Here is a 25,398-nt window from a genome sequence, read left to right on the forward strand (position 1 = left end):
GCCATTTGTAAATGTCATGTCAGGGTGTGCTGATGCGCGATGAGTTTTGCCAGAGCATCCTGGCTGCATGGCTCGGAGGAAAGGGTTGATGTATGGAGATCAGTTCAGAAGGCCCTAGCGTGCTGTTTTGTTTTCTACCTTGGGATCCAGATTAAGGCAGAGTTTGTCTTCCTTGTTACAGAAAACCTCAAGCATTATTAGGTATCTTCTTCTCTCTAACTTCAGCATGAAGGGCCATTGTCTTCTCTCTGTATCTCCCCCCCCTTTTTTGGGAAACATTTCCAGGCACCTGGAAGAATCAGCTAGGGGAGCTGTAGCCACAGCCAGTGGGTGTGGAAGTTAACTCTGGTCCGACCAGCCCTTTTGGGTCCTCTGCTTGTGCCAAGGATGCTATTGCTTCCTTTGTTTTACAGGAGAGGATTCTGGGTAGAGAAAGGAAAGAAAGCCCGACTCCGGATCTTTCACTGTCAGAAACCCAATTTTAGAGGGACAGCTCCCTCAACCACACACTATGGTTTGAATAGCCAAGAATAGGACCTCCGCTGCTCTCACCTCCTCATAGAAGGTGGGAGTGAAAACAGGGGTTAGTTGGGAAGTGGCTTTTTAAACCTATGTTTACAGTGTTTTGATGCTGCTGTCATAGATGAGAGAGAACTCGTGAAGTCTGGAGCTCAGATTTTTTAGGATTTCAGGGATGCAGTATTTATCCCACTCTTCCTCTCCGTAGGGTGTGGTATAAGCAGGAGTTGAAAATAGCTGTCCTGTGTTGTCTTTTTCATTTTGGAAGTCTTAACTGGCATAGTGCTGCTTTTTTTTTTCCCTCTTAAACCAGTGAATTGACTCTCACCTCAAACCCATATTGCATTTCATCTTTAAGAAAGGGACTTTTCATTGCTGGGTATTGTAGAACTGAGGACTAACTTAGACCTTAATAGACCAATGCAAGGAGAGTGTTTCCAGGACAAAAAAAGTAAAGCTCTCCTTGCAGAATGTTCACGTTGAATTAAAATGGAGCTGCAGAGTAAGGAAATCAGCAAAGAAAGGATAAAGGTCCTGATCTGACTTTGGCTGAGGCAGGGAATGGGGGAGGAGGGAATCTGGACTGGTGATGTCCTGGGGTCACAGGCATCCAGAAGGACTACTAACAACTGTCAGCTCTACTTTAGTAAAGTTAGAGATGAAGAGGAGGAATGGTGAGTGCTATTGGTTGAAAGTAGTGGTTCTCAAAGTATGTTCCTCTGCCTCAGCATGAGCATTACCTAGGAATTTGAAATGAAAATTCCTGGGCCCCACCCCAGACCTATTGAATCAGACACTCTGGCAAAAGGACCCAACACTCTGTATTAACAAGCCCCTCTGGAGAAGGCAATGGCACCCCACTCCAGTACTCTTGCCTGGAAAATCCCATGGACGGAGGAGCACGGTAGGCTACAGTCCATGGGGTCGCAAAGAGTCGGACACAACTGAGCGACTTCACTTTCACTTCACTTTGATAAACCCACAGCCAGTATACTACTGAATGGTAAAAAGCTGAAAGCCTTCTTGCTAAAATCTGGAATAAGACAAGAATGCTCACTCTCACCACTTCTATTCAACACAGTATTGGAAGTCGTAGCCACAGCAGTCAGAGAAGAAAAGGACTAAAAGGCATGCAAATTGGAAGAGGTAAAATTGTCATTATATGCAGATGACATGATGTTATATGTAGAAAACTCTACAGACTCCACACAAAAACAGCTAAAACTGATAGATGAATTCAGCAAGGGAGAAGGATAAAAAATTGACATACAGAAATCTGTTATATTTTTTATATTAACAATGAAATATCAGAAAGTGAAAGTTAAAAAAATCCCTTTTAAAATCACATCAAAAAATAAAATAGGAATAAACCTGATCAGGGAGGTGAAAGACTTATTCTAAGAACTGTAAAACATGGATAAAGAAAATTTAAAAATATTCAAAGAAATGGAAACATATCCCATGCTCTTGGATTGAAAGAAATAATATTATTAAAATGGCCATACTACCCAAAGCAATCTACACATTTAATGTTGATCCCTATCAAATTGTTGTTCTGTTGCTAAGTTTTGTCCAACTCTTTGCAACCCCATGGATAGCAGCACTCCAGGCCTGCCTGTCCCTCACTATCTCCCACAGTTTGCCCAGGTTCATGTCCATTGAGTTAATGATGCCATCCAACTATCTGATCTGCTGTGTTGCCCCATTCTTCTTTTGCTTTCAATCTTTCCCAGCATCAGGGTCTTTTCCATTGAGTCAGCTGTTCACATTATGTGGCCAAAGTATTGGAGTTTCAGCTTCAGCATCAGTCTTTCCAATGAATATTCAGGGTTGATTTCCTTTAGGAATAGCTGCTTTGATCTCCTTGCTATCCAAAGGACTCTCAAGAGTCTTCTCCAGCACCGCAGTTTGAAAGTATCAGTTCTTCAGTGTTCAGCCCTCTTTATGATCCAACTGTCATATCCATACATGCCTACTGGAAAAGCCATACCTTTGACTAGATGGACCTTTGTGTCCATCTTTGCTTTTTAATATGCTGTCTAGGTTTTCCCTGATGGCTCAGAGGTTAAAGTGTCTGCCTGGAATGCAGGAGACCAGGGTTCGATCCCTGGGTCAGGAAAATCCCCTGGAGGAGGAAATGGCAACCCACTCCAGTACTCTTGCCTGGAGAATCCCATGGAGCCTGGTAGGCTACAGTCCATGGGGTCACAAAGAGTCGGACACAACTGAATGACTTCACTTTCACTAGGTTTGTCATAGTTTTCCTTCTGGAGAAGCAAGTGTCTTTTAATTTCATGGCTGCAGTCACCATCTGCAGTAATTTTGGAGCCCCCTAAAATAGAATTTGTCACTGCTTCCACTTTTTCCCCTTCTATTTGCCATAAAGTGATGGGACCAGATGCCATGATCTTAGCTTTTTGAGTGTTGAGTTTTAAGCCAGGTTTTTCACTCTCCTCTTTCACCCTCATCAAGAGGCTCTTTAGTTCCTCTTCGCTTTCTGCCATTAGAGTGGTATCATCTGTATATTTGAGGTTGTTGATATTTCTCCTGGCAATCTTGATTCCAGCTTGTAACTCATCCAGCTTGGCATTTTGCATGATATACTCTGCATATAAGTTAAATAAGCAGGGTGACAATATACAGCCTTGATATACTCCTTTCCCAATTTGGAACCAGTCTGTTGTTCCATGACTGGTTCTGACTGTTGCTTCTTGACCTGCATATAGGTTTCTCAGAAAGTAGGTAAGGTGGTCTGGTATTCACATCTCTTTAAGAACTTTTCATAGTTTGTTGTGATCCACACAGTCAAAGGCTTTCATATAGTCAATGAAACAGAAGTAGATGTTTTTCTGGAATTCTCTTGCTTCCTCAATGATCCAACAAGTGTTGGCAATTTGATATCTGGTTCTTCTGCCTTTTCCAAATTCAGCTTCTACATCTGGAAGTTCTCGATTCAAGTATTGCCGAAGCCTAGCTTGAAGGATTTTGAGCATAACCTTACCAACATGGGAAATGAGTGAAAATTACCTATCACATTACCCATGGCATTTTTCATATAACTAGAACAAATAATCTTAAAATATATATGGAACCATAAAAAACCCAGATTTGCCAAAGCAATCCTGAGGGAAAAGAAGAAAGCTGGAGGCATAACTTTCCCAGACTTCAAATAATACTACAAAGTAATGGTAATCAAAACCGTGTGGTATTGACACAAACACAGATATGTGGATCAATGGGACAAACTAGAGAGCCCCGAAATAAACCTATGCATTTACACTCAATCTTTGGCAAAGGAGGCAAGAATGTACAATGGATAAAACATAGTCTCTTTAGCAAGTGGTGTTGGGAAAGCTGGACAGGCACATGTATACGAATAAAGTAAGAACACAACCTGTCACCATACACAAAAACAAATTCAAAATGGTTTAAAAACTGAAATATAAGACATGACACCATGGAACTCCTAGAAAAGAAAATAGGCCAATGATGCTCTGACATAAATCAGAGGTGGGGGAGGAAGGTTAGGATTAGAAGGTTAGGATTAGCAGATACAAACTACTATATATAAAATAGATTAACAACTAGGTGCAACTGTATAACACAAGGAAGTATGTTCAATATACTATAATAAAACATAATGAAAAATAATATGAAAGAGAATATATATATCTGTATACCTGGATCACTTTGCTATAGACCATAAACTAACATAATATTGTAAATCAACTATACTCCAATAAAAACAAAAAGAAGCTCTTATGATACTGATGCATGTGCAAGTTTGGAAACCACTGGTTTGTACTAGGACATAATGTGAAGTTAAGCTTTAGGGACCAGCTAATTTTGTTTTAATCAAACCTCACCAGGCCTCCTACCTCTGACTAGGAGCCTCAGGAGTATGTGTCCCTGGTCTCAAATAGGGTTACAGGGCAAAGTGGGTAGGTGGCTCAGTACAGACACTCCACTGCTGCAAAAACCAGTCTCAGTATAACCTGGGGAGGCATTTCTTTCAGTTATTAATGTGATGAAGAGCTCTGTCAAGAAAGTTCATGAGGACTGCCTCTGGTTTAGCCACCTGGGGGCCTTGTTCTTATATAGGAAAGAAACTTGCAGAATTTTGCTGGGCACCTGCTGGTCAAATGAGCAAAAGTCAAGGACCTGGGTCCAAATCCAAGCTCTGACTTTACTAGCTGAGTTTTCTTGGACAAGTTATTACAGTTTTCTTGCCTGTAGGCTAGGGTTAATGATACGTGCTGTTTAGGGTTGGTGGGGGATTAATTGAGGTCATGGACAATACACCTGGCACAGAGCAGGTGCTTAATGAATGAACGCTGTCACCAGGGTCCTTGAATGTCTCAGGACTGCTCAGGAAGGACCACTGTGGGGGGTATGTAACCATACGTGGCCTTTTCCTTGTAATGTTAAGATGATAGAAATAGGCAGGAAAAGTGTAATTAATATTTGTCCTATAGGAAAAAACTGAAGATGAATTTTAATGACTCTTTAAGTTCAGCACAGGTCTTACATTGAGTTATCTGCTAAGATACAAATTATCTAAATAGGAAAGCTATTTTTATGAGTTAAAATATCATGCTGGCAGAGTCATTGTAATTCTATGCCATCAAGGAGTGATTTTAAAATTTAATTTAAATTATTTTGAAGTGTGACCCTGATAAGCGAAATCCTTAAAAATTCACTTACAAGTGAACATAATAAAAGAGTTACCTTCTGTTAGACTTTTGTAGTGTCTGGCAGTTGTATAAAATTAATTTCATTCTGGGTCAAAGAGGTCCTTGATGCTAAAATGGGGATATTTTTATATTATTTGGTAACCCGTGATTTAGATTGATGAGTTAGAGGTTTTTAATGCCCCTAAAGTAATCTCTGTCCCTTTTTCTTAAGCTAGTGCCAACCAACAATTATCATTTATGAGACGATCATAAAAAATGAACAGAGGAAAGCCTTCTGACAGCTTCTCTCCCTATATTTGGGTGGGAGTTTTCCAGAAGAATGAGAAATATCAGCTCTTATTGTCTTTTCAGTATGTCAAACAGACTCAGTTAATCCCATGCTTGACCGGCTATGGGGCTGAGGAACTGCAAAGTCAAGTGTCACACAATTCGTGTGAAAACATGAGGGTTATGGGATCCACAGACCATGACTTAGTTAACTTGGATTTTATTTTTTTAATGAGAATAACAACAGGCTTTGCAAGCTGATTTAGAGTCTCCACGTCTAACTGCATAAGAATTTAATACCCATGAAGTGTGAGTTAGAAAAATGAAATTTTTCAGTACAGTAAATAAACTGAGGAGCCTGGAAACCAAATTGAAGTCTGTAGCCTGGAAAATCAACAAAGACTAAAAATAGTAAGATTAGAGGTGACATTCAACCATGGACCAGCCAAAGGTGGTTTTTAAGTACCACCAAAGGAGAAACCAGACCATCATATGATAGGTTTAAAAAAATAGATGTGTCTAGAGAATATTCTGTTCATTATGTAGGTGTGGAAGGGCACATTTTCCCTTAAAATGTAGATCTAGTTTTCTAAAGCTTTGAGTTTTCACGTTGTTTTTCTCACTAGAACTAAGAGGACACTTCCCCTGATTTCTGAGGGAAATACTTATCTGTATGAAATTGAGAATTCAATTTGACAAGATTTTAGAATGCAGTTGCTGCTTCTATTAAGCAAATCAGGCAAATAGCTCCAGCGAACTCTTAGCAAATAGCCAGAGAGTCCCCTTTAGAACTGGCACACAGAATGATTACAGGGTCTGAGAAAGAACACAGAGGAGCGCGTTTTGAAAGAATCTCTGTGCTCATTACTTCTCGGCCTTTTGGCTAAGATCAAGTGAAGAATCCCTGTGCTCTGAGAGCCATCTTCTTTAAATGGCATCAGCTTAACACCAGAGTTCTTGGTAGGTGTTTGCTCACAGACCTAAAACTTTGTGCATGTGGAATTTTTGAAAATAGTCTTATTTGGGAAAGTCTTAAATATTGCAGAAACTCCAAATGATTGGCCTGAGCTGAACGTGATTATCCTGAGCTCCTGACTTAGCAGGGGACTGCCAAGTCCTCAGGAGTATCACTGTTCCTTTGGAATGCTGTCTTATTCCAGAGCTCTCAGTAAATGCCCTGTCTGAGCAGAAGTAGACTGAATGAGTAGAATTGAGAGTCATATCTGCCTTCTGTGCTTAAAGGAGATGGGATGCTGTGTGTCCTCCTCCCCCGTCCCTCATAGAAGAGAAGGAAAGTGGAAGTGCATGGTTAACCCACGACCGTTGGTGAAAAAAAGACTTGGGTACCTTAAAAACTGGTATTTGCTCACCTGCCAATGCAGGGGACACAGGTTAGATCCCTGGTCAGGGAAGATTACACAGGCTGTGGTGGGGCAACCAAGCCTGTGTGCCGCAGCTGCTGAAGCCTGCGTGCTCCAGAGCCCATGCTCCGCAAGAAGAGAGTAGCCCCCGCTCACTGCAGCTAGAGAAAGCCCAAGCGCAGCAACAAAGACCCAGCACAGCCATAAATAAATACTTTTAAAAAACCAGTATTCACAAAAAACAGATGAAATCTTGGCTCTCATTGTGTGATATAGGGACTGGAGTGTGAGAAAAGGAGATTATGCATGTTAGTATAATTAGGACATTGCTGATTATAAAAAGAAATAATAAGAGAAGTCCAGTTTCTCACATTTCATTTGCACAAAAAACTCTCTCAGACTTTCCTTGAGAGGAATTCGACTCGGCAGACATTGAACATCAGCCATGCCAATTGCTAAGCTCCGGTGTTCAAAGATGAATGTGACTCAGGTTCCTGCCCCAGAGAGCACTTGATCTAGTGGAGAATAGATATTGTTAATGCCAATTTTATGTCGTGATAATATTTGAGGCCCAATGATCAAAAATACCTTCTTTATGAAAATTATCTCATGATTCATCCCCTGTGAGGCCAAGCCTGTATTACAAAGGTATGGGCAAAACCAATTTCCTTATGGACTGTAGATCTAAATGTGAACCAGTAAAGATTCTAGAGGAAATCATTGGACACTATCTTCATGACCTCAGGGTAGGCAGAGATTTCTTAAATAAGACACAAAACATGCTTACCAAGGTGGAAAAAAATGATCACTGATCACATTGGACTGCATTAATATTTCCACTCGTTTCATGATACCATTAGGAAAATGAAGGCTATGGAATGGAAGAAGACTGCAGTACAAATACTCAACAAAGGACTTGTGTGTGTAGAATATATAAAGAACTTCTATAAATCAATAAGGAACTGGTTTATAGATTACCAACAGAGGTGTGAGAAATAGAGTTGAGTAAGCACTTCATAAAAGAAGATATTGATTGTCTTCATTGGAGATAGTGACTGGAAGGGAGTACAAGGGGCTCCTGGGGTTCTGGTCAGAATGTTGGTTATGTGGGTGTTTACTTCATGAAGATCTTTCAAATTATGATTGGGGCACATTTCTGTAGGTATGTTATAATTTCACTGAAAAAGTTTACAGAAAGAAAAGGCCTTGCTGTCGAGGATGAGGAATGCAGGCAGCGTATTTTCAGACATCCTCTCTATTGCCTCTACTGTGGAAGCAGAGGAAATGCTTTGGTTGGTAGGGCAGATCTAGTCTATACAAGAGTTGTATGCAAGAAGTGCCAGTGTCTTGGGTTAGCAGAAGGCCTTTGGCTACTGATATCCTGAGAAGGGAGGAGGAAAAAACATTTATGGAGGAAGCACTAGAAACGAGCTTGATTACTTTACAATTCTGTGTATAGCTAACTCAGCCTGGAAGCCTGTTAAAGCCACTGTTGATTGATCACTTACCATGTGCTGTGGCATTGAGAAGGGACTTTCTGTGCATTATAGTGTTTGATTGTCACCAGAGCTCCAGGAGATAGGCACTGTTATTTGTCCAGATTTACAGATGAGGAAACTGAGGCTTGGCGAGATTAAGTAACTTGCTCAAGTTTCAGCTAAAAGAAGCAGCAAGCTGCAACTGGAACCCGTGTATTTGTGATTGAAAACCGACCCCCTTGACTGTGTCTGTTATTTTGCCTTGTGGGGGACAAAACCAATTTTATTTGACTGAGTGTAGTGAGAAGAAAAAAATATCCTGTATACATGCAGACATCAAATTTTAATCATCATAGGCACTTTGAAACTGATTTTCAAGTCTAGAGGTTGTTGCACTCGAGGTCACTATGAGCTGGAGTTTTCCCTTTCTATTGTACCATTGTTGGAAATAGCTAGATGGAGGTGACAGGAGGCTAAGAAATCTTCAGGAAACAATGCAGACTATGATAGGAATACCCTCATATGGGTGACCCGTGAGTCCTCAGTTCTTTAAGCACATTTTAATAACCCGAATAATTGCCTTTGTTAGGCTTTGTTTTCTACTCATTAATGACTCTCCAGGCTAGATTTTATACTTCTTACAACTAATTGAAATACAGAGTTACATAAAATGGATGCTGCCAGCTGATTGTCCCAACGCTCTCTGCATATCAACATTCTCCTGCCTGCTTGGGTTTGAAGAGAAGGGAAGGAAAAGGGAATGGTAGGACAAGGAACCTGTGGCAGCTGAATTTGTTTCAAAGGCAATTTGTTTATGGTACAGGAACTAGAATTTTGACACATAAGAATTATTGATATTTGTGCACGGTTAGTGGTTTGGCATTGCCCTACTTAACATATATATGTTCTCTTTTCCCCTTCTCGTGATACACAGAGTGCCCTGGGTGCATAACTCAGGTTGATATGGAATATTTTGAGTTCTTTTGTGTCATGGCTCTTTTTTGGTCCACAAGGTATTCATGTTTACAGCCTGTGGAGTGTTTATAACATCAGCATGATATTACATCTCCAAATGAAATTTGGTTTATTTACTTTCAAATGTCTCCCCACCAATCCAGTGACTGCGGATGCAGTGTGGTGGAAAGGCACGTGATCTGATTTGAATAGAAATATATGTAGGTATAGTTTTAGAGATTTTTGTTTATTAAAGAAAGAAATCCCCTTCCTTTATCCTTGGGGCTAGTTATCCCATTTTTATTGCTGTGATAATACACAAGAAAGAAACAAGTTGTGAATAATTGAAAATGCCCACATTGAACTCAATTTATTTTATTTGAATATGTCTAGTTATCTGGACTTATTTGATGTATAGATGTTTACAGAAAACTAGACAGAAGCTCTAGGTTGCATTTTTTGAAATGTAAAACTTCTAGTTTAGAAGTAGATTTCTGCTGTAGGGAATATGTTATTATTTATTAATTTGATTAGCTCTGTACGTTGTATCTTGAAGCTATTCAAAGTACTGTAGAAGCATCTGTTGTATCATTTGGAGGCTGCTAGGTTGTTTCAGAAATAAATGCCAAACGCTCTGACAACTGCAGTTTGACATAGCTCAGTGTAGGCAATGCCATGGTGCTGTGTGGGAATTCTTTGTCTTGGCTTTTTGTTGGTAAACTGATATTCTTAAGTACATCTAAGGTGTTATTTTGTGGGCAGGGTAGTTTTTATTAAGTCTTTAGCTTTCCTATTTCCTTATTTAAAGAAATAGTGACAGCTGTCATTTTCTACCTTCAAACAATAGCATCAGTGATTTTATAAATAGAAAATCATTTTCCAGGTGGGCTTGCGTCCATGCTGGCAACCGTTTTGTATACATGGCCTCATTTTAAATGGCCAGGACTTTGAATGTGTAAATGGACAAGTTTCCAGGCAATTTCGGTAGGGGCAGTTTCCATTCTTGCTTCTCCATTTCCTGTCTAAACAACATCTACCAGGGCCACAGCATGTATAGGCAACATTGACTAAAACTTCTAATGAGAAATTTCTTCCAGGTCACCTCCCCGAGAGGCTGGACTGTGAAGAAACCTTAAGAAACTGACCCTGATGAAATTGCCTCTGTTGAGAATATTACTCGGTGCAGAAACAGGGAATAGAATTCAGTTATTTTTGGTTCTTGAAAAAATGAATTCTGTTTGTGTGTGTGTGTGTGTGTGTGTGTGTGTGTGTGTGTGTATAGGTGGCAGAAAACATTAACCCCTGTAGAAGGTCAAGTCTTGGTTGGAAGTAGGAAAACTCTGGAGAAGAGAATGTTAAATATTTTTTATTTGAATCTCCAGCAACTTGGAATCGTTTCTGCTGTCCGCATATCTTTTATAGATTTATCTTTTCTAGGGTTGTCTGTCTTTACATTTAATTTTCTGGAGGCTGGCTCTGTGATTATCAAATGACCTCCAACTCAGCATCACCTGTGGGTGGATACTAATGAATCCTTTTTTAACCTTCCTAGCACTTTTGGAGAAATCAATCAGTAGAAGACGGGACACTGAAGCCATACAGAAAGCCAAAATCCTTTATTCATCTTGCATGAATGAAAGTGAGTAATAAAGAAAATAAAATAACTTACCACCCTTATTTTCCAGAGCTCTATTAATGTTTAAAGATATTATTTAAGGAAAAAGAGAACTACTAAGAATTCTACGAAGAATGTTGCTTAAAGAAAGGAGCTATTTTCCAAGGCTGGATTTTGACTACCCCTGTCTTAATGGTCTGTTGCTAGCTTGGTGGATCAACTAGGAAAATTTTATTCCTATGGATGGCTTAGACTCTTTGGGTATCAGTTAGTCTATGAGACATGGGTACGGTCAGAAGGGCAAACCATACTGCATGTGGTACAGAAGGCCGAATCTGGAGGCTAAATCTGGTTTGAGAAGAAGCCTGTGAGGGAGGGCACTTGGGAGTGTTACTGTGTTCGTTAGAACCTCCTGGGGCCTAGAGAAATCCAGATTTCCAGGCAGGCCAGGCCCCTTCTGCTTCTCCATCTGCTTGACAAGCATGTTTGTTGGGGACCTTAGGCCTGTCTGAGCATCTTGTGTCTGACTGGAATGAAAAGAGACACTGGACATTCTACCTGGTCCTCTTTCTCAATGCTATTGCAGAAAGAGGTTAGTGCCTCTGGGAAATGTATTAACTTGTTTAGGTTTTGGGATGTTGTTTGGTGACCTGGAAGAGGGCAGTAAAAGATAATGAAAGTGTGTGGAGCAATAATTCATTTTTACTGGGGAGTGATTAGTTGTATTGAGCAGTTTCCTTTAGTTAGGGTTGTCCCTTAGTCTTGCAGAGTGTTCTCAGCTTAACATTGCTTACTGGCTTCGGTCGATATAGTAAGCACACCTTCCATTGTTGGGAATATCAGGCAGGTTCCCCGTTAGCTCTCCTGGCAAGAACATCAGGCCTAGACAGTCACATTGAAGTGGGGGTCATAGGTAGTTCTATCTCTGTGGTCATGGACAACCCACTATACCTCTCCCTAAAAAATTAGGTTGGGGCCCTACTGGAATTTTCTCTTGAGAAGATATACGTACTCCCTAGTTTGGTGATTCAGTTTGCAAATCTAACTCTCCCTTCCTACTTACTCCCTTTCAGAAGCCATTGAAAAAGCAGATGCCAAGCCACTATTACATATCCTGCGGCACTCACCTTTCCGCTGGCCTGTGCTCGAATCCAATATCGGTCCTCAAGGGGTTTGGTCAGAGAGAAAGTTCAGCCTTCTGCAGACCCTTGCAACATTTCGTGGCCAATACAGCAATTCTGTGTTCATCCGTTTATATGTGTCCTCTGATGACAAGATGTCCAATGAACACATCTTGAAGGTACAGTGAGGACTCATTCATCATGCTTGTTCAGTCCAAGGTTAGCCTTTTGGGTTGCCTTCCCAGGGAAAAAGACTCATACCACCTTAGTGAAAAGATAAAGTTGAAAATTCTGCTAAATCTTAAGATCTAGACTATTCTTTGCCAGGTTTGCAGATTGTAAATCATGAACAAACTGGTTATGTCAGCCTTTCAAGAAGCCAGTGAGTAGGTTTCAAGTGATCTGTGATCTGGCTGTTAAATATCTACCCTGAGCATGTGTGGGACCCCTTAATTCTAGTGGGGAGAGATGGGCTGAGACTTTCTGAACTCTGCTCTTCCTCTCCCCTCATTCCTCTGACAAAGGAGTGAACACATGCTCTGGTTCCTTGTTTTCCTTTCACTAAGATCTTGTGTACATGCCCCAAATTTCATTGTCAAGTTCAGTCTTTCTTTTGTCCTTCCTTTCAGAGGATAAGGCAAAACTTGTTCTAAGCGCTTGGTTGCATTTTCTGTTGGGAGAGTAAGCATCTCTTCCATAACGGAATGGGCCACAAGGACATATCCTGAGGTGTGGAGTATGACACTGGACAGTCATACTGGAAAGTCAGGAAATCGTCAGAAAACTGCCAACAGCAGAAGGTTCGTCAGTCAGAGAACTTGGCAAGAATGCAAACAGCACTTCTTAAATTGTTTTGTCTTTTGGTTCCTTTTTTCTTTTTTTTTTTTGCTTCTACAGTTCCTTTAGTAATGAAAATTTTGTTGAACCACCAATTTTCTCCCCCTATTCTGTTCTTTGTTAAATCAGAAAATATTAATGATATAGTGATATTTTTATTGGAGTAGAGTTGTTTTACACCGCTGTGTCACTTTCTGCTGTACAGCGAAGTGAGTCAGTCGTATGTGTGCATATACCCCCTGTTTTCTAGATTTCCTTCATTTAGATCAGCACAGAGCACTGAGTGGAGTTCTCTGTGCTATACAGTAGGTTCTCATTTGTTCGTGCGTGCTCAGTTGTGTCTGACTCTTTGTAGCCCGTGGACTGTAATCCAGGCTCCTCTGACCATGGGAAGAACACTGGAGTAGGTTGCCATTTCCTTCTCCAAGGTTTTCATCGGTTACCTATTTTTTTTACATAATAGTGGATGTATGTCAATCCCAATCTCCCAGTTCACCCTACCCTCCCTCCTTTCCCTATGATGTTTGTTCTCTACCTCTGTGTCTCTATTTCTGCTTTACAAATCAGATTATACCATTTTTCTAGATTTCATGTATGTGCGTTAATATATGACGTTTGTTTTTCTGACTTCACCCTGTATAACAGTCTCTAGGTCCATTCTCATCTCTGCAAATGACACAATTTCTTTCCTTTTTATGGCTGAGTAATATTCCATTGATATATGTACCGTAGCTTTGTGATCCATTCCTCTGTTGATGGACATTTAGGTTGCTTCCATGTCCTGGCTGTTGTAAATAGTGCTGAAATGAACACTGTGGTGCATGTATCTTTTTGAATTATGTTTTTTTTCTGGGTATATGCCCAGGAGTAGGATTGTTGGGTCATATGATAGTTCAATTTGGTATATTGATATCTAAATCATATAAATATAAAAACTCTAGGATATATTATTCTCTCCTGATATGTTAACTTTAAAAAATCTATATTGTGGAGTTTGTTTTTTCAGTAATACCAAGGGACTGGCAAATTTTTTTCTGTAAAGGATCAGATAGGAAATATTTTAGGCTGTGTGGGCTATAATGGTCTCTGTTTCAACTGTTCATCTCTGCTGTTATATGTGGTAAAGCAGCTATAGGCAGTAGGTACATAAATGAGGATGGATGTATGGTGGGCTAGCCTGCAGACTGTAGTTTGTCCATCTCTAATTTAGACAATGGCCACCTCAATAAAAAATCTTTAGTCATTGAAAGAATTCCCATCTCTTCAAGAGGAAATTGTTAGCTACAGAGACAACTGTATTTTTGTGTTGGGTGATGGAACAACAGCATGGCGCTGAGAATATTCTAGTGCTCTCAGCATAAGACATGCTCTTTAGGGCTCCATGATGATGGTGATGGCCCAATTGACTGCTGTTCCATGTTGACAGATTACTCACTTAAAACAAACCAACAAACCATGTTTTAAGACTGTCATTCTTGGTAACTTGCCTGGCAGTCCAGTGGTTAAGACTCCCTGCTCCCAGTGTAGGGAGTTTACCTGTTTACCTGGCTAGGAAACTAGGATCTCACATTCCATGTGGCCTAAAAAAAACAGACTTTTGTTCTTAATTTCAGAACTATTGTGATATCCTGTATTGTGCAAATACAGTAAGTGGTGTTTTTAAAAAAATATATTTTACTTTTTTAATTAGAGGATAATTACTTTATAATATCATGATGGTTTTTGTCATATATCAACATGAATCAATATTAGGTATATATATGTCCCCTCCCTCCTGAACCTCCCTCCCACCTTCCACCCATCCCACCCCTCTAGGTTGTCACAAAGCCTTGGCTTTGGGTTCCCTGTGTTATACATGAACTCCCACTGGCTATCTATTTTACATATGGTGATATATATGTTTCAGTGCTATTCTCTCATATCATCCCACCCTCTCCTTCCCCCACTATGTCCAAAATGTCTGTGTCTCCAAAGCAGGGAAAAGCAACAAATAACACACAACAGGATCCCCATAAGGCTAACAGCTGATCTTTCAAGAGAAATCTGCAGGCCAGAAGGGAATGGCAGGATATACTTATAGTAATGAGAGGGAAAAACCTACATACAACCAAGATTACTCTATCCAGCAAGGATATCATTCAGATTTGAAGGAGAAATCAAAAGCTTCATAGACAAACAAAAGCTAAGAGAATTCAGCACTTCCAAACCAGTTCTTCAACAAATGCTAAAGGAACTTCTCTAGACAGGAAACACAGAAAAGGCCTAGAAAAGCAAACTCCAAACAATAAAGTAAACAGGATCATACTTATCAATAATTACCCTAAGTGGTGTTTTGAAGTAAGTTAATTTTCAGTTTTGCTGATTGTCCTCTAAAAAAATTAACAGTTGGTCTTTGATTCAGGTTCCAAATAAGAATCACATGCACATTTAGTTGCTATATTTATTTTAATCTACAGCATACTAAATTTGACTGATTTCAGGGTAACCTTATACCTAATAAGAGAAAATTCTTGTTTATAGGAGAATCACAGCTTTAAACGGCAGGAGAAATAATAGAACTTTAAGATTCACTTCAGTTCAGTTGCTCAGTCATGTCCGACTCTTCGCGACCCCATGAACCGCAGCTCGCCAGGCCTCCCTGTCCACTACCAGCTCCCGGAGTTCACTCAAACTCATGTCCACTGAGTCAGTGATGCCCTCCAACCATCTCATCCTCTGTGGTCCCTTTCTCCTCCTGCCTTCAATCTTTCCCAGCATCAGGGTCTTTTCAAATGAGTCAGTTCTCACATCAGTTGACCAAAGAATTGGAGTTTCAGCTTCAGCATCAGTCCTTCCAATGAATATTCAGGACTGATTTCGTTTAGGATGGACTGGTTGGATCTCCTTGCAGTCCAAGGGACTCTCAAGAGTCTTCTCCAACACCACAGTTCAAAAGCATCAATTCTTCAGCGCTGAGCTTTCTTTATAGTCCAACTCTCACATCCATACATGACTACTGGAAAAACCATAGCCTTGACTAGATGGACCTCTGTTGACAAAGTAATGTCTCTGCTTTTAAATATGCTGTCTAGGTTGCTCATAACTTTTCTTCCAAGGAGCAAATGTCTTTTAATTTCATGGCTTCAGTCACCATCTGCAGTGATTTTGGAGCCCCCCGAAATAAACTTTGTCACTGTTTCCATTGCTTCCCCATCTGTTTGCCATGAAGTAATGGGACCAAATGCCATGATCTTAGTTTTCTGATTGTTGAGTTTTAAGCCAACTTTTTCACTCTCCTCTTTCACTTGCATCAAGAGGCTCTTTAGTTTTTCTTCACTTTCTGCCATAAGGGTGGTGTTATCAGCATGTCTGAGGTTATTGCTATTTCTCCCAGCAATCTTGATTCCAGCTTGTGCTTCTTCCAGCCCAGTGTTTCTCATGATGTACTCTGCATATAAAACAAGCAGGGTGACAATATACAGCCTTGCCATACTCCTTTCCCAATTTGGAACCAGTCTATTGTTCCATGTCCAGTTCTAACTGTTGCTTCCTGACCTGCATACAGATTTCTCAGCTTTAAAAGGGAGGAGAAATAATAGAACTTAAATATTACCATTTTTAAAAATCCCTAATGGGCCTTAGAAAGCATCACTATGAACAAAGCTAGTGGAGGTGATGGAATTCCAGTGGAGCTATTTCAAATCCTGAAAGATGATGCTGTGAATGTGCTGCACTCAATATGCCAACAAATTTGGAAAACTCAGCAGTGGCCACAGGACTGGAAAAGGTCAGTTTTCATTCCAATCCCAAAGAAAGCCAATGCCAAAGAATGCTCAAACTACAGCACAATTGCACTCATCTCACATGCTAGTAAAGTAATGCTCAAAATTCTCCAAGCCAGGCTTCAGCAATACGTGAACCGTGAACTCCCTGATGTTCAAGCTGGGTTTAGAAAAGACAGAGGAACCAGAGATCAAATTGCCAACATCCGCTGGATCATAGAAGAAGCAAGAGAGTCCCAGAAAAACATCTATTTCCGCTTTATTGACTATGCCAAAGCCTTTGATTGTGTGGATCACAATAAACTGTGGACAATTCTGAGAGAGATGGGAATACCAGACCACCTGACCTGCCTGTTGAGAAATCTGTATGCAGGTCAGGAAGCAACAGTTAGAACTGGACATGGAACAACAGACTGGTTCCAAATAGGAAAAGGAGTGCATCAAGGCTGTATATTGTCACCCTGCTTATTTAACTTCTATGCAGAATACATCATGAGAAACGCTGGACTGGAAGAAACACAAGCTGGAATCAAGATTACCGGGAGAAATACCAATAACCTCAGATATGCAGATGACACCACCCTTATGGCAGAAAGTGAAGAGGAACTAAAAAGCCTCTTGATGAAAGTGAAAGAGGAGAGTGAAAAAGTTGGCTTAAAGCTCAACATTCAGAAAATGAAGATCATGGCATCTGGTCCCATCCCTTCATGGGAAATAGATGGGGAAACAGTGGAAACAGCGTCAGACTTTATTTTTTGGGGCTCCAAAATCACTGCAGATGGTGACTGCAGCCATGAAATTAAAAGACGCTTACTCCTGGGAAGAAAAGTTATGACCAACCTAGATAGCATATTCAAAAGCAGAGACATTACTTTGCCGACTAAGGTCCGTCTAGTCAAGGCTATTGTTTTTCCAGTAGTCATGTATGGATGTGAGAGTTGGACTGTGAAGAAGGCTGAGCACTGAAGAATTGATGCTTTTGAACTGTGGTGTTGGAGAAGACTCTTGAGAGTCCCTTGGACTGCAAGGAGGTCCAACCAGTCCATTCTGGAGGAGATCAGCCCTGGGATTTCTTTGGAAGAAATGATGCTAAAGCTGAAACTCCAGTACTTTGGCCACCTCATGCAAAGAGTTGACTCATTGGAAAAGACTCTGATACTGGGAGGGATTGGGGGCAGGAGGAGAAGGGGATGACAGAGGATGAGATGGCTGGATGGCATCACTGACTTGATGGACGTGAGTCTGAGTGAACTCTGAGAGTTGGTGATGGACAGGGAGGCCTTGCGTGCTGAGATTCATGGGGTCGCAAAGAGTCGGACACGACTGAGCGACTGAGCTGAACTGAATGAATAAAAGGATCCAAGCAACTGTCATCAATGGCTGCTAAAACTATTAGATGAATGGTTGATGGGAAAATTCAGGAGAGGGCAGGCTGATATCAGATGAACCCAGATATCAATGGTAGGCCATTGCTAAAAGAGGGACAACCAGATTTTGTGTGCCTCCTGATACTATGCAGTGGGAAGCATAAGCTACCACCAATGATGCCAAAAGAACAGGAAAAAAAAAAAAAAAAGAACTTGGGTCTAATCAAGCCTGTAGTTTGAATATCAGCTTATGGGAAACATGAGTAATAGAGGATCACAGTAATCAATTTTTAACAGCTTGCCTTGCAGGCTTATTATTCAGTTAAACTGATCCTAGGGACACTGAACTGTCAATAATAGAGCACTTTTCAAATGTAAGGAGGTACTCTTGTGCTTACTGCTGCTCTCCTTTGCCAAGGTGGCAGCTTCTTCCAAGCTAATGTGTTTGAGCATGACCTGGCATTTTGAGTGCAGTGTGTGTTTGCTTTTAGGTATATCCCTGTTCATACCATTTTGTATGAGGGGCTATTCACACACCTGAAGTAACAGGTTAGAGCTACAGTCTTTCTAACCATGATGCAGCTGCTAGAAATTCAAGCATATATCTAGGTATTGGTAGGAACAGCTTTCTTCTGAGATCTGCATAAAGCCCAATGAACCTGATAACAAGAACTAGCATATCGATGGCTGCCAATGTTGTAAAATTTGTGAGTGTTGCTTTTGTTAGAAGTAGTTAAAACTCTAAAAAAAAAAAAATCTAGTTGAATATTTGGAGCCCATGAAGCACCTTTTAAGTTTTGTGGAACAGAATTTGAAAACCACTACCGTAGTGGGAAAAAGAGTAGGCTTTGGTTTTTAAAGAGATTGAGACTTGGCTTTGTGATCTACTCACTGAATGTCTTTGTGCAGGCTGTTTCACCTCTCTCAGTCTCATTTTCCCCAGGTGTAATGAAAGGTTGATTTGAATTTGCTTTTCGCTGTTGTTATGAGATTTCAATGGGATGACCTTGCTGACAATTCACAGGATAGATACTGGTGCACAGTAGCACATGGCAAAAGGTACCTTTCTCTTACATCATGATCAGGTGGCTTGTCAGAACCATTTAGGGAATGTTTCTCTTCAATTTTTGTGCCAAACATACATCTCAGATCTCAAAATCAGATGCACAAGAAACAGGCATTTTTCTTTAGTCAGTCTCATCTCTGTCGCTGAACTCCCACCGCACCTTCTAGTTGGAAAGTGAGCCAGTCTAGACCCTTCCTCACTTGGCAGCTACTTCATTTCTCAGCCTTCTCCTAAGGCAGTGATCCCCAACCCTTTTGGCACCAGGGACCAGTTTCTTGGAAGACCGTTTTTCCATGGACTGGGAGTGAGGGATGATTCAAGTCCATTACATTTATTGTCACTTTATTTCTATTATGATTATATTTGCTCCACCTCAGATATCAGTCATTAGATCCTGGCGGTTGGGGACCCCTGTCCTAGGAGACTGGAGACCCTGTGATCATCAGTTATCTATTTCTGAAAGGAAACCTGCCATCCCAGCCCCTGTGGCCCCTTCAGCTGTGCCTCTCTGCTGCTGGGGCCCTGGGCCCCCAACTCCCTCTCAAATCCTGCCATTTTCTAGGGACATTGACTGGTCCCTCTGCTCACAAGAAACTCTGACTTCTTTTACTGCCTCAAAGGTCTTCTTTCTGCTCTGGGAGAACTCTCTCTTAACCCTAAACTCTTCTCCCTCAATGCATTTAGACTTCCTTTTCCATCACATTCTATTGCTATGTTCTTCAATGTTCTAGGCTTTTCTTATCCCACAAACCCCTGGGGATAAGGGAAAAAAAAAACAAACCTGCTTTGGGAAGGCACATCACTGTGGGCATACTCTTAGGTGGTATCTTTGGGTGAAGAAAAAAGGCACTCTTCCAATGGGTATTCCCGTGCCGAGGACATGTGTTTTGGCAAGCTGGGGCTGCTCAAAGCTACATGATGGTGCTCTAAGTTCCCCCGTGGCAGGATGACACAAAATTTGCCACAGACTTAAATGGGAGAAAGGAAAAACAAAAATACATGAGATGGCAGATTAATGCCTCAGAATATATCTTGCTACATGTGTTTGGGTTCATTTTGTGTAAGGAGATAGCAAGAATGAGAATTTAAGGGACAATAAAAGACTTTGGAATATCTGTGATCCTGAAAGAGTGTTTGGAAGGTCAAAGTTGTGTCAGTATGTGTTACCAGAACAGCGACTTGAAGTGATCATCACCCAGCAGCCTGCATCTGTGCGACTCTTAGTAAAATCTGTAGGGATGATAAGGACAGACTCTCCTGGAGATAAAGTTTTTCTTTTTTGTCCTATAACTACATCATAATGTGTGAGATGTTTCTTCTTGTATTACTGTTTTGTTTCCTAACCTGTGTGTCATTTCAGTCAGAGAAAAAAAAATTCATATTTCAGTCCAGGGTATCAGATTTCCTAAACACGTGTTTTGTTTTCTACTTGTAATATTAAGATCAGTTACAAATGCATGGATTAAAAAACCTCAAATAACATAGTGTCCTAATATTGGCCTCTTGAGAAAGTCTTTTGCCTCAAGTGTTTGTCTGTTTCTAGTTTTAGCTAACTAACCTTATTCAATCGGTTTCATATATAGAGAGGTTCCCTCGGAACTGTCACAATCTGAAGATTTAAAACAGGTCCGTTAACTTCACTTGAATTGTCTAAACTTTTACAATAAATGGATTTAACTTCACTTCATCAGAGGGAAGCTTTGGCTTTCTTGATATTGTCTACACAGTTTCCTTTCCTTTGAGACTAAAGCTCAAAAAATTCTCCAAGTGGTTCAACTCTAATTGAAAGCCAAAGCATCTTAATCATAATATCGTGTTTCATGTTCCTGGCTTACTTAATTTTTGGAAGAAGGGGTGGTGTATTGGGAATTGGAATATGATGAAGCCAGGCTGGCTTGTGACTTGGTTGTTTGGGGCCAATTAGAGAAGAAGGTTGAACACAATAATTTGAGGTTTTTAGCAATACACCCAGGCAAGGTCGATGTTATGAAAACATCTTTTCCCCCCACTTAGCTTAACTTTTTAAATGTGTGGATAAGATTTAAGGTAGAAAGTTTGATGTCAGGTTCAGTTTTATTCAGTCTTTGGGCAGTTGCTTATACTCAAGAAAGAACAGCCAGAAATTTAGAGGAAGTTCTGGAACTTTAAAATTTTTATTTATTTAAAATTTTACTTACAGTTAAATTCACTTTTTGTGAAGCACAAGTCTGTAAGTTTTTACACACGCGTGGAGTCACAGAATCACCGCCATAATCAAGACAGACAATAGTTCATCCCATCGCTTCCCCCAGATTTACCTTGTGTTGCCCTTTTGAAATCACCCACTCTCCCCATCTCTCTCCATCCCTGTAGTTTTGCCTTGTTTGGGGATGTGATTAAAATATGCCCATATTGTTGCATGTACCAGTAGTTCATCCCTTTTTATGGGTGAGTGTCACAGTTTATCCATTTGCCAGTTGAAGGACATTTGGGTTGTTTCAGATTTGGGGCAATAATGAATAAAGTTACATGCAGGTTTCTGTGTGAGTAGAAGTTTTCATTTATCTTTGGTAAGTGGCTGGGAAGTGATATTGCTGGGTCATATGTATGTTCAGTTTTGTAAGAAGCTATCAGACTGATTTCCAAAGTGACTCTGTCATGTTGCATTCCCACCAACAGTGTATGAGCGAACTAGTTTTTCCACATTCTCACCAGTACTTGGCATTGTCAGTGTTTTGTCTTTTTGGCCATGCCATGAGTCACGGGGAACTTAGTTCCCCAACCAGAAATTGAACCTATACCCCGTAGTGGAAGTGAGAAGTCTTAACCACTGGACTGCCAGAGAAGTCCCTGACATTATCAGTGTTTTGGTTTTTGTTTTTGCCATCCTAGTAGATGTATAGTGGTATTTTACTGTGGGTATCATTTACATTCTCTAATGACTAGTGGTTTTAAGCATCCTTTCATAAATTTATTTTCCATTCAAATATTTTCTTGGGTGAAATGTCTGTTCAGATCTTTTGTCCAGTTTTAAATTGGGCAGTTTGTTTGCTTATTGAGTTATGAGGGTTCTTTATATATTCTGGATGCAAGTCCTTTGTCGTATATGTGATTTTCAGATATTTTCTCCCTATCTGTAGCTTATCTTTTTTATTCTCTTAACAGTGTCTTTCACAGAGCAAAAATGTTTAATGATGATGAAGTCCAATATATTTTTTCCTTTATGTATCTGATTTTGGTGTCATATCTAAGAACTCTTCGTGTAACCCCAGGTCAAAGATTTTCCCATATGATTTTTACTGGAGGTTTTATTTGTTGTTGCTATTCAGTCTCTAAGTTGTGTGCGACTCTTTGCAACCCCATGGACTGCAGCACTCCAGGCTTCCCTGTCTTTCGTTGTCTCCCAGTTTGCTCAATCAGATTCATGTCCATTGAGTTGGTGATGCCATCTAACCATGTCAACCTCTGTCCCCACTTCTCCTTTTGCCTTTCATCTTTCCCAGCATCAGGGTCTTTTCTAGTGAGTCATCTCTTTATATCAGGTGGCCAAAGTAATGGAGCTTCAGCCTCAGCATTAATCCTTCCAGTGAATATTCAGGGTTGATTTCCTTTAGGATTGACTGGTTTGATCTCCTTGCAGTCCAAGGGACTCTCAAGAGTCTTTTCCAGCACCACAATTCAGAAGCATCAGTTGTTTGACACTCAGCCTTCTTTATGGTCCAACTCTCACATCCATACATGACTACTGGAAAAACCATAGCTTTGACTATACAGACCTTTGTTGGCAAAGTAATGTGTCTGCTTTTTAATATGCTGTCTAGGTTTGTCATAGCTTTCCTTCCAAGGAGCAAGCTTCTTTGAATTTCATGGGTGCAGTCACCAATCCACAGTGATTTTGGAAGTTTTATTAGGTTTTATATGTAGTTCTAGATCCATATCATATTAATTTTTGTGTAGGTCATGAGGTCCGGTTTGAAATTCATTTTTTTGGCACATGGATATCTTATTATTCTAGCACATTTTTTGGAAAAGATTATAATCTTCTCTTTGATTACCTTTAAGCTGCTGAAAGTTTTAATTCAAGAAATTATGCTATAATTTTCTCTAATAATAATTATACATATTTAGTTGTCTGATCATTATTTGTATTTTCATCACCTATTTTAAACTTTCCAGAGAGGGTTCTAAAGTTTGCAAAGATTTCTCAAAGTAAAATCACCTCTCTGGATTTTGTTTCTCCACCCATCAAATAGGGGGGACAATCAGATAATCCTATTTCAAAGTCATTTAGCTTTGACACTATTTAGTATTGTTAGAAACTCAAAAGGTTAGAAACCATGAATCAGGGAATCAGGGGCAGGTCTCTGATACTTGATAACTGTCATTGATTGCTGCAGCACCTGTTTGCTTTGAATTGTTTCAGTAATGGTGACACATACTCAAAATATGGCAGGGATCCTGATCTCATGACTCATTAACATGTTACAGAAGAATTTTCAGTGCCAGCAGAATGCTTTGTTTTTTGTTTCAACAGCTGGACCAAGCGGCGCTCTCCCTAGCCGTGAGGGAAGACTACCTTGATAACAGCACGGAAGCCAAGTCTGTAAGTTTTCCTCATTCAACTCTGCATCTTGTCAGTCATTGTGAGGTTCATAAGTTGTTCTAAAATCCCTAACTCTTTACTCAAATGGAGCAGTGTGGGTGTTTGACAACCATTTCCCCAAATGTAGGAAATAAAGGGCTTTTATTTGGGCAGATAAATGGCCCTCCCTGTTTTCTGGAAGTCTGGAAATGCAGGCTGAGCACTCCTTGGGCCATGCCCTCATAGTTGAGTGGGGAAGACAGCACACCAAATGCGGCCACCTAGGAGTGGTCCTGCAGCCAGCCCTCAGAAGTGTGGACAGCTCTCAGTATATTGCAGAAGCGTGGGAATGGACACCCAGTTGACCAGCGGGTCCCAAATTGTATTACTTAAGAATCATCTCGGAAGCTTCTATTAAATGTTGATTCTTGGGCCTCAGCCATGGGAAATCGGATTTAGTAGACGTGAAGTGGGGCCTAGGAATCTGTTTTTTTAAATTGGTGCCCCAGGTTAACGTAAGGTTAATGAGAACCAGATGGGATCAATCTGCTCAAACTTCTTGCTTTGGCTTGGAAACCTAGTCATTTCCTGGAGATTGGATTAGAGCTGGTTTATTCCTGACACTTTGAATTCATTTTGGAGCCTTTGTTGAACTTCCAAGGGAGCCTCGGGCCTGGGGGACCCTTGACCAGGGAGGCTCGAGTTTCTGGCCTGGCAGGGACTTCGATGGGGGAAGTGCTGGCTCTCACGGAGTCCCTGCTCCTTTGCTGAAAGGAAAGTCTGTATGTAGAAGGCCCTGAAGGGCAGGATCCTCAGTGACTTTCTGGCTGAGGACACTCATCAAAGAAGGTTGGCAAGTTTTCCTTCTTGAAATTGGACAGAACGAACTTTTACCAGTCTGGAGGCACTTCTGTTTCTACTTGGTCACCACCTGATAGGCAGCCATGCTTGAACTGTTGTCCCTGCCCTGTAACCAATCAGTCCTGTAGGCTCTGCCTTCAAAATATCTCTTCCCCCTGGTGCCTCCTTTGTCTCCCTACTGCTCTAGGGCAGATCCTTGTTGAGTCTCCTTTTAACTGCTCCCCCTCCCCTTCATTCCATTACCTCCTTAGCAGCACTTGGCAAGCTCTCAAAGTACACCTCCCAGTGTGCTTTTGCTCACAAGTTAGACTCTGTATTCCTTAGAGGGAGTTCAAAGCCTCTTTACAGCCTAGTCCCAAACCACTTTTGCTGTCTCACCTCTCTTTATTCTTCCCCCAACAAAGGCAGCTCGCACATCTCTCAGAAGGACGCCCCTGCTCCTGAATCTGTCCCCTTTAAAAAACTCTCTCCCTGGTTTCTCGAGGCTAGAATTCGCTAGTTCTTGAGTTTTCAAGCACTTAGCAGCTTCAGTAAAGACTTTATTTTGGTGTTGCTGGTGTTACAGTTAGTAATGACGTGTTTATCTCCCTCCCAGGATCACACACTGGGAACTAGACTTAAGTATTATTTGATTTTTCATCTGTACTCCCTCCATGTGCACAGAAGGCCTAGCAAGACATCTTGCATATGTGTTGATCGAATAAATATTTTTGGAATTTAACTGGAAATTGCAAAACATTTCTAATTATGACTCTCTGTGAGGCTTGCTTACTGATTAAACAAATATTTATTAAGGGCCTGCTATATGCCAAGCACTGTGCAGGTCTCGGAGTCATAAGCATTATAAGAATAGCTTTGCAGAATCAAGGTGTATATTAGGGAATCTTATTCCCATAGCATAACTATGAAACAGTTTAATACCTGGTGTGCTGAGTT

General features: G+C 40.7%; 1 protein-coding gene across 4 annotated transcripts in view; it reads left to right on the plus strand.

The window, feature by feature from the left end:
- The window catches only part of PHEX (phosphate regulating endopeptidase X-linked), a 209,309-nt gene that overhangs the window by 28,501 nt on the left and 155,410 nt on the right, over positions 1 to 25,398 (plus strand). For all 4 annotated transcript variants that reach the window (XM_070291452.1, XM_070291453.1, XM_070291454.1 and 1 more), the window contains 3 exons: positions 10,826 to 10,912; positions 11,962 to 12,188; positions 23,554 to 23,622. In XM_070291452.1, coding sequence (XP_070147553.1) covers positions 10,826 to 10,912; positions 11,962 to 12,188; positions 23,554 to 23,622 — 383 coding nt within the window. The remainder of the gene's footprint in view (positions 1 to 10,825; positions 10,913 to 11,961; positions 12,189 to 23,553; positions 23,623 to 25,398) is intronic.

This window comes from Ovis canadensis, chromosome X, assembly GCF_042477335.2.
Source record: "Ovis canadensis isolate MfBH-ARS-UI-01 breed Bighorn chromosome X, ARS-UI_OviCan_v2, whole genome shotgun sequence".
Taxonomy (NCBI): Eukaryota; Metazoa; Chordata; class Mammalia; order Artiodactyla; family Bovidae; genus Ovis; species Ovis canadensis.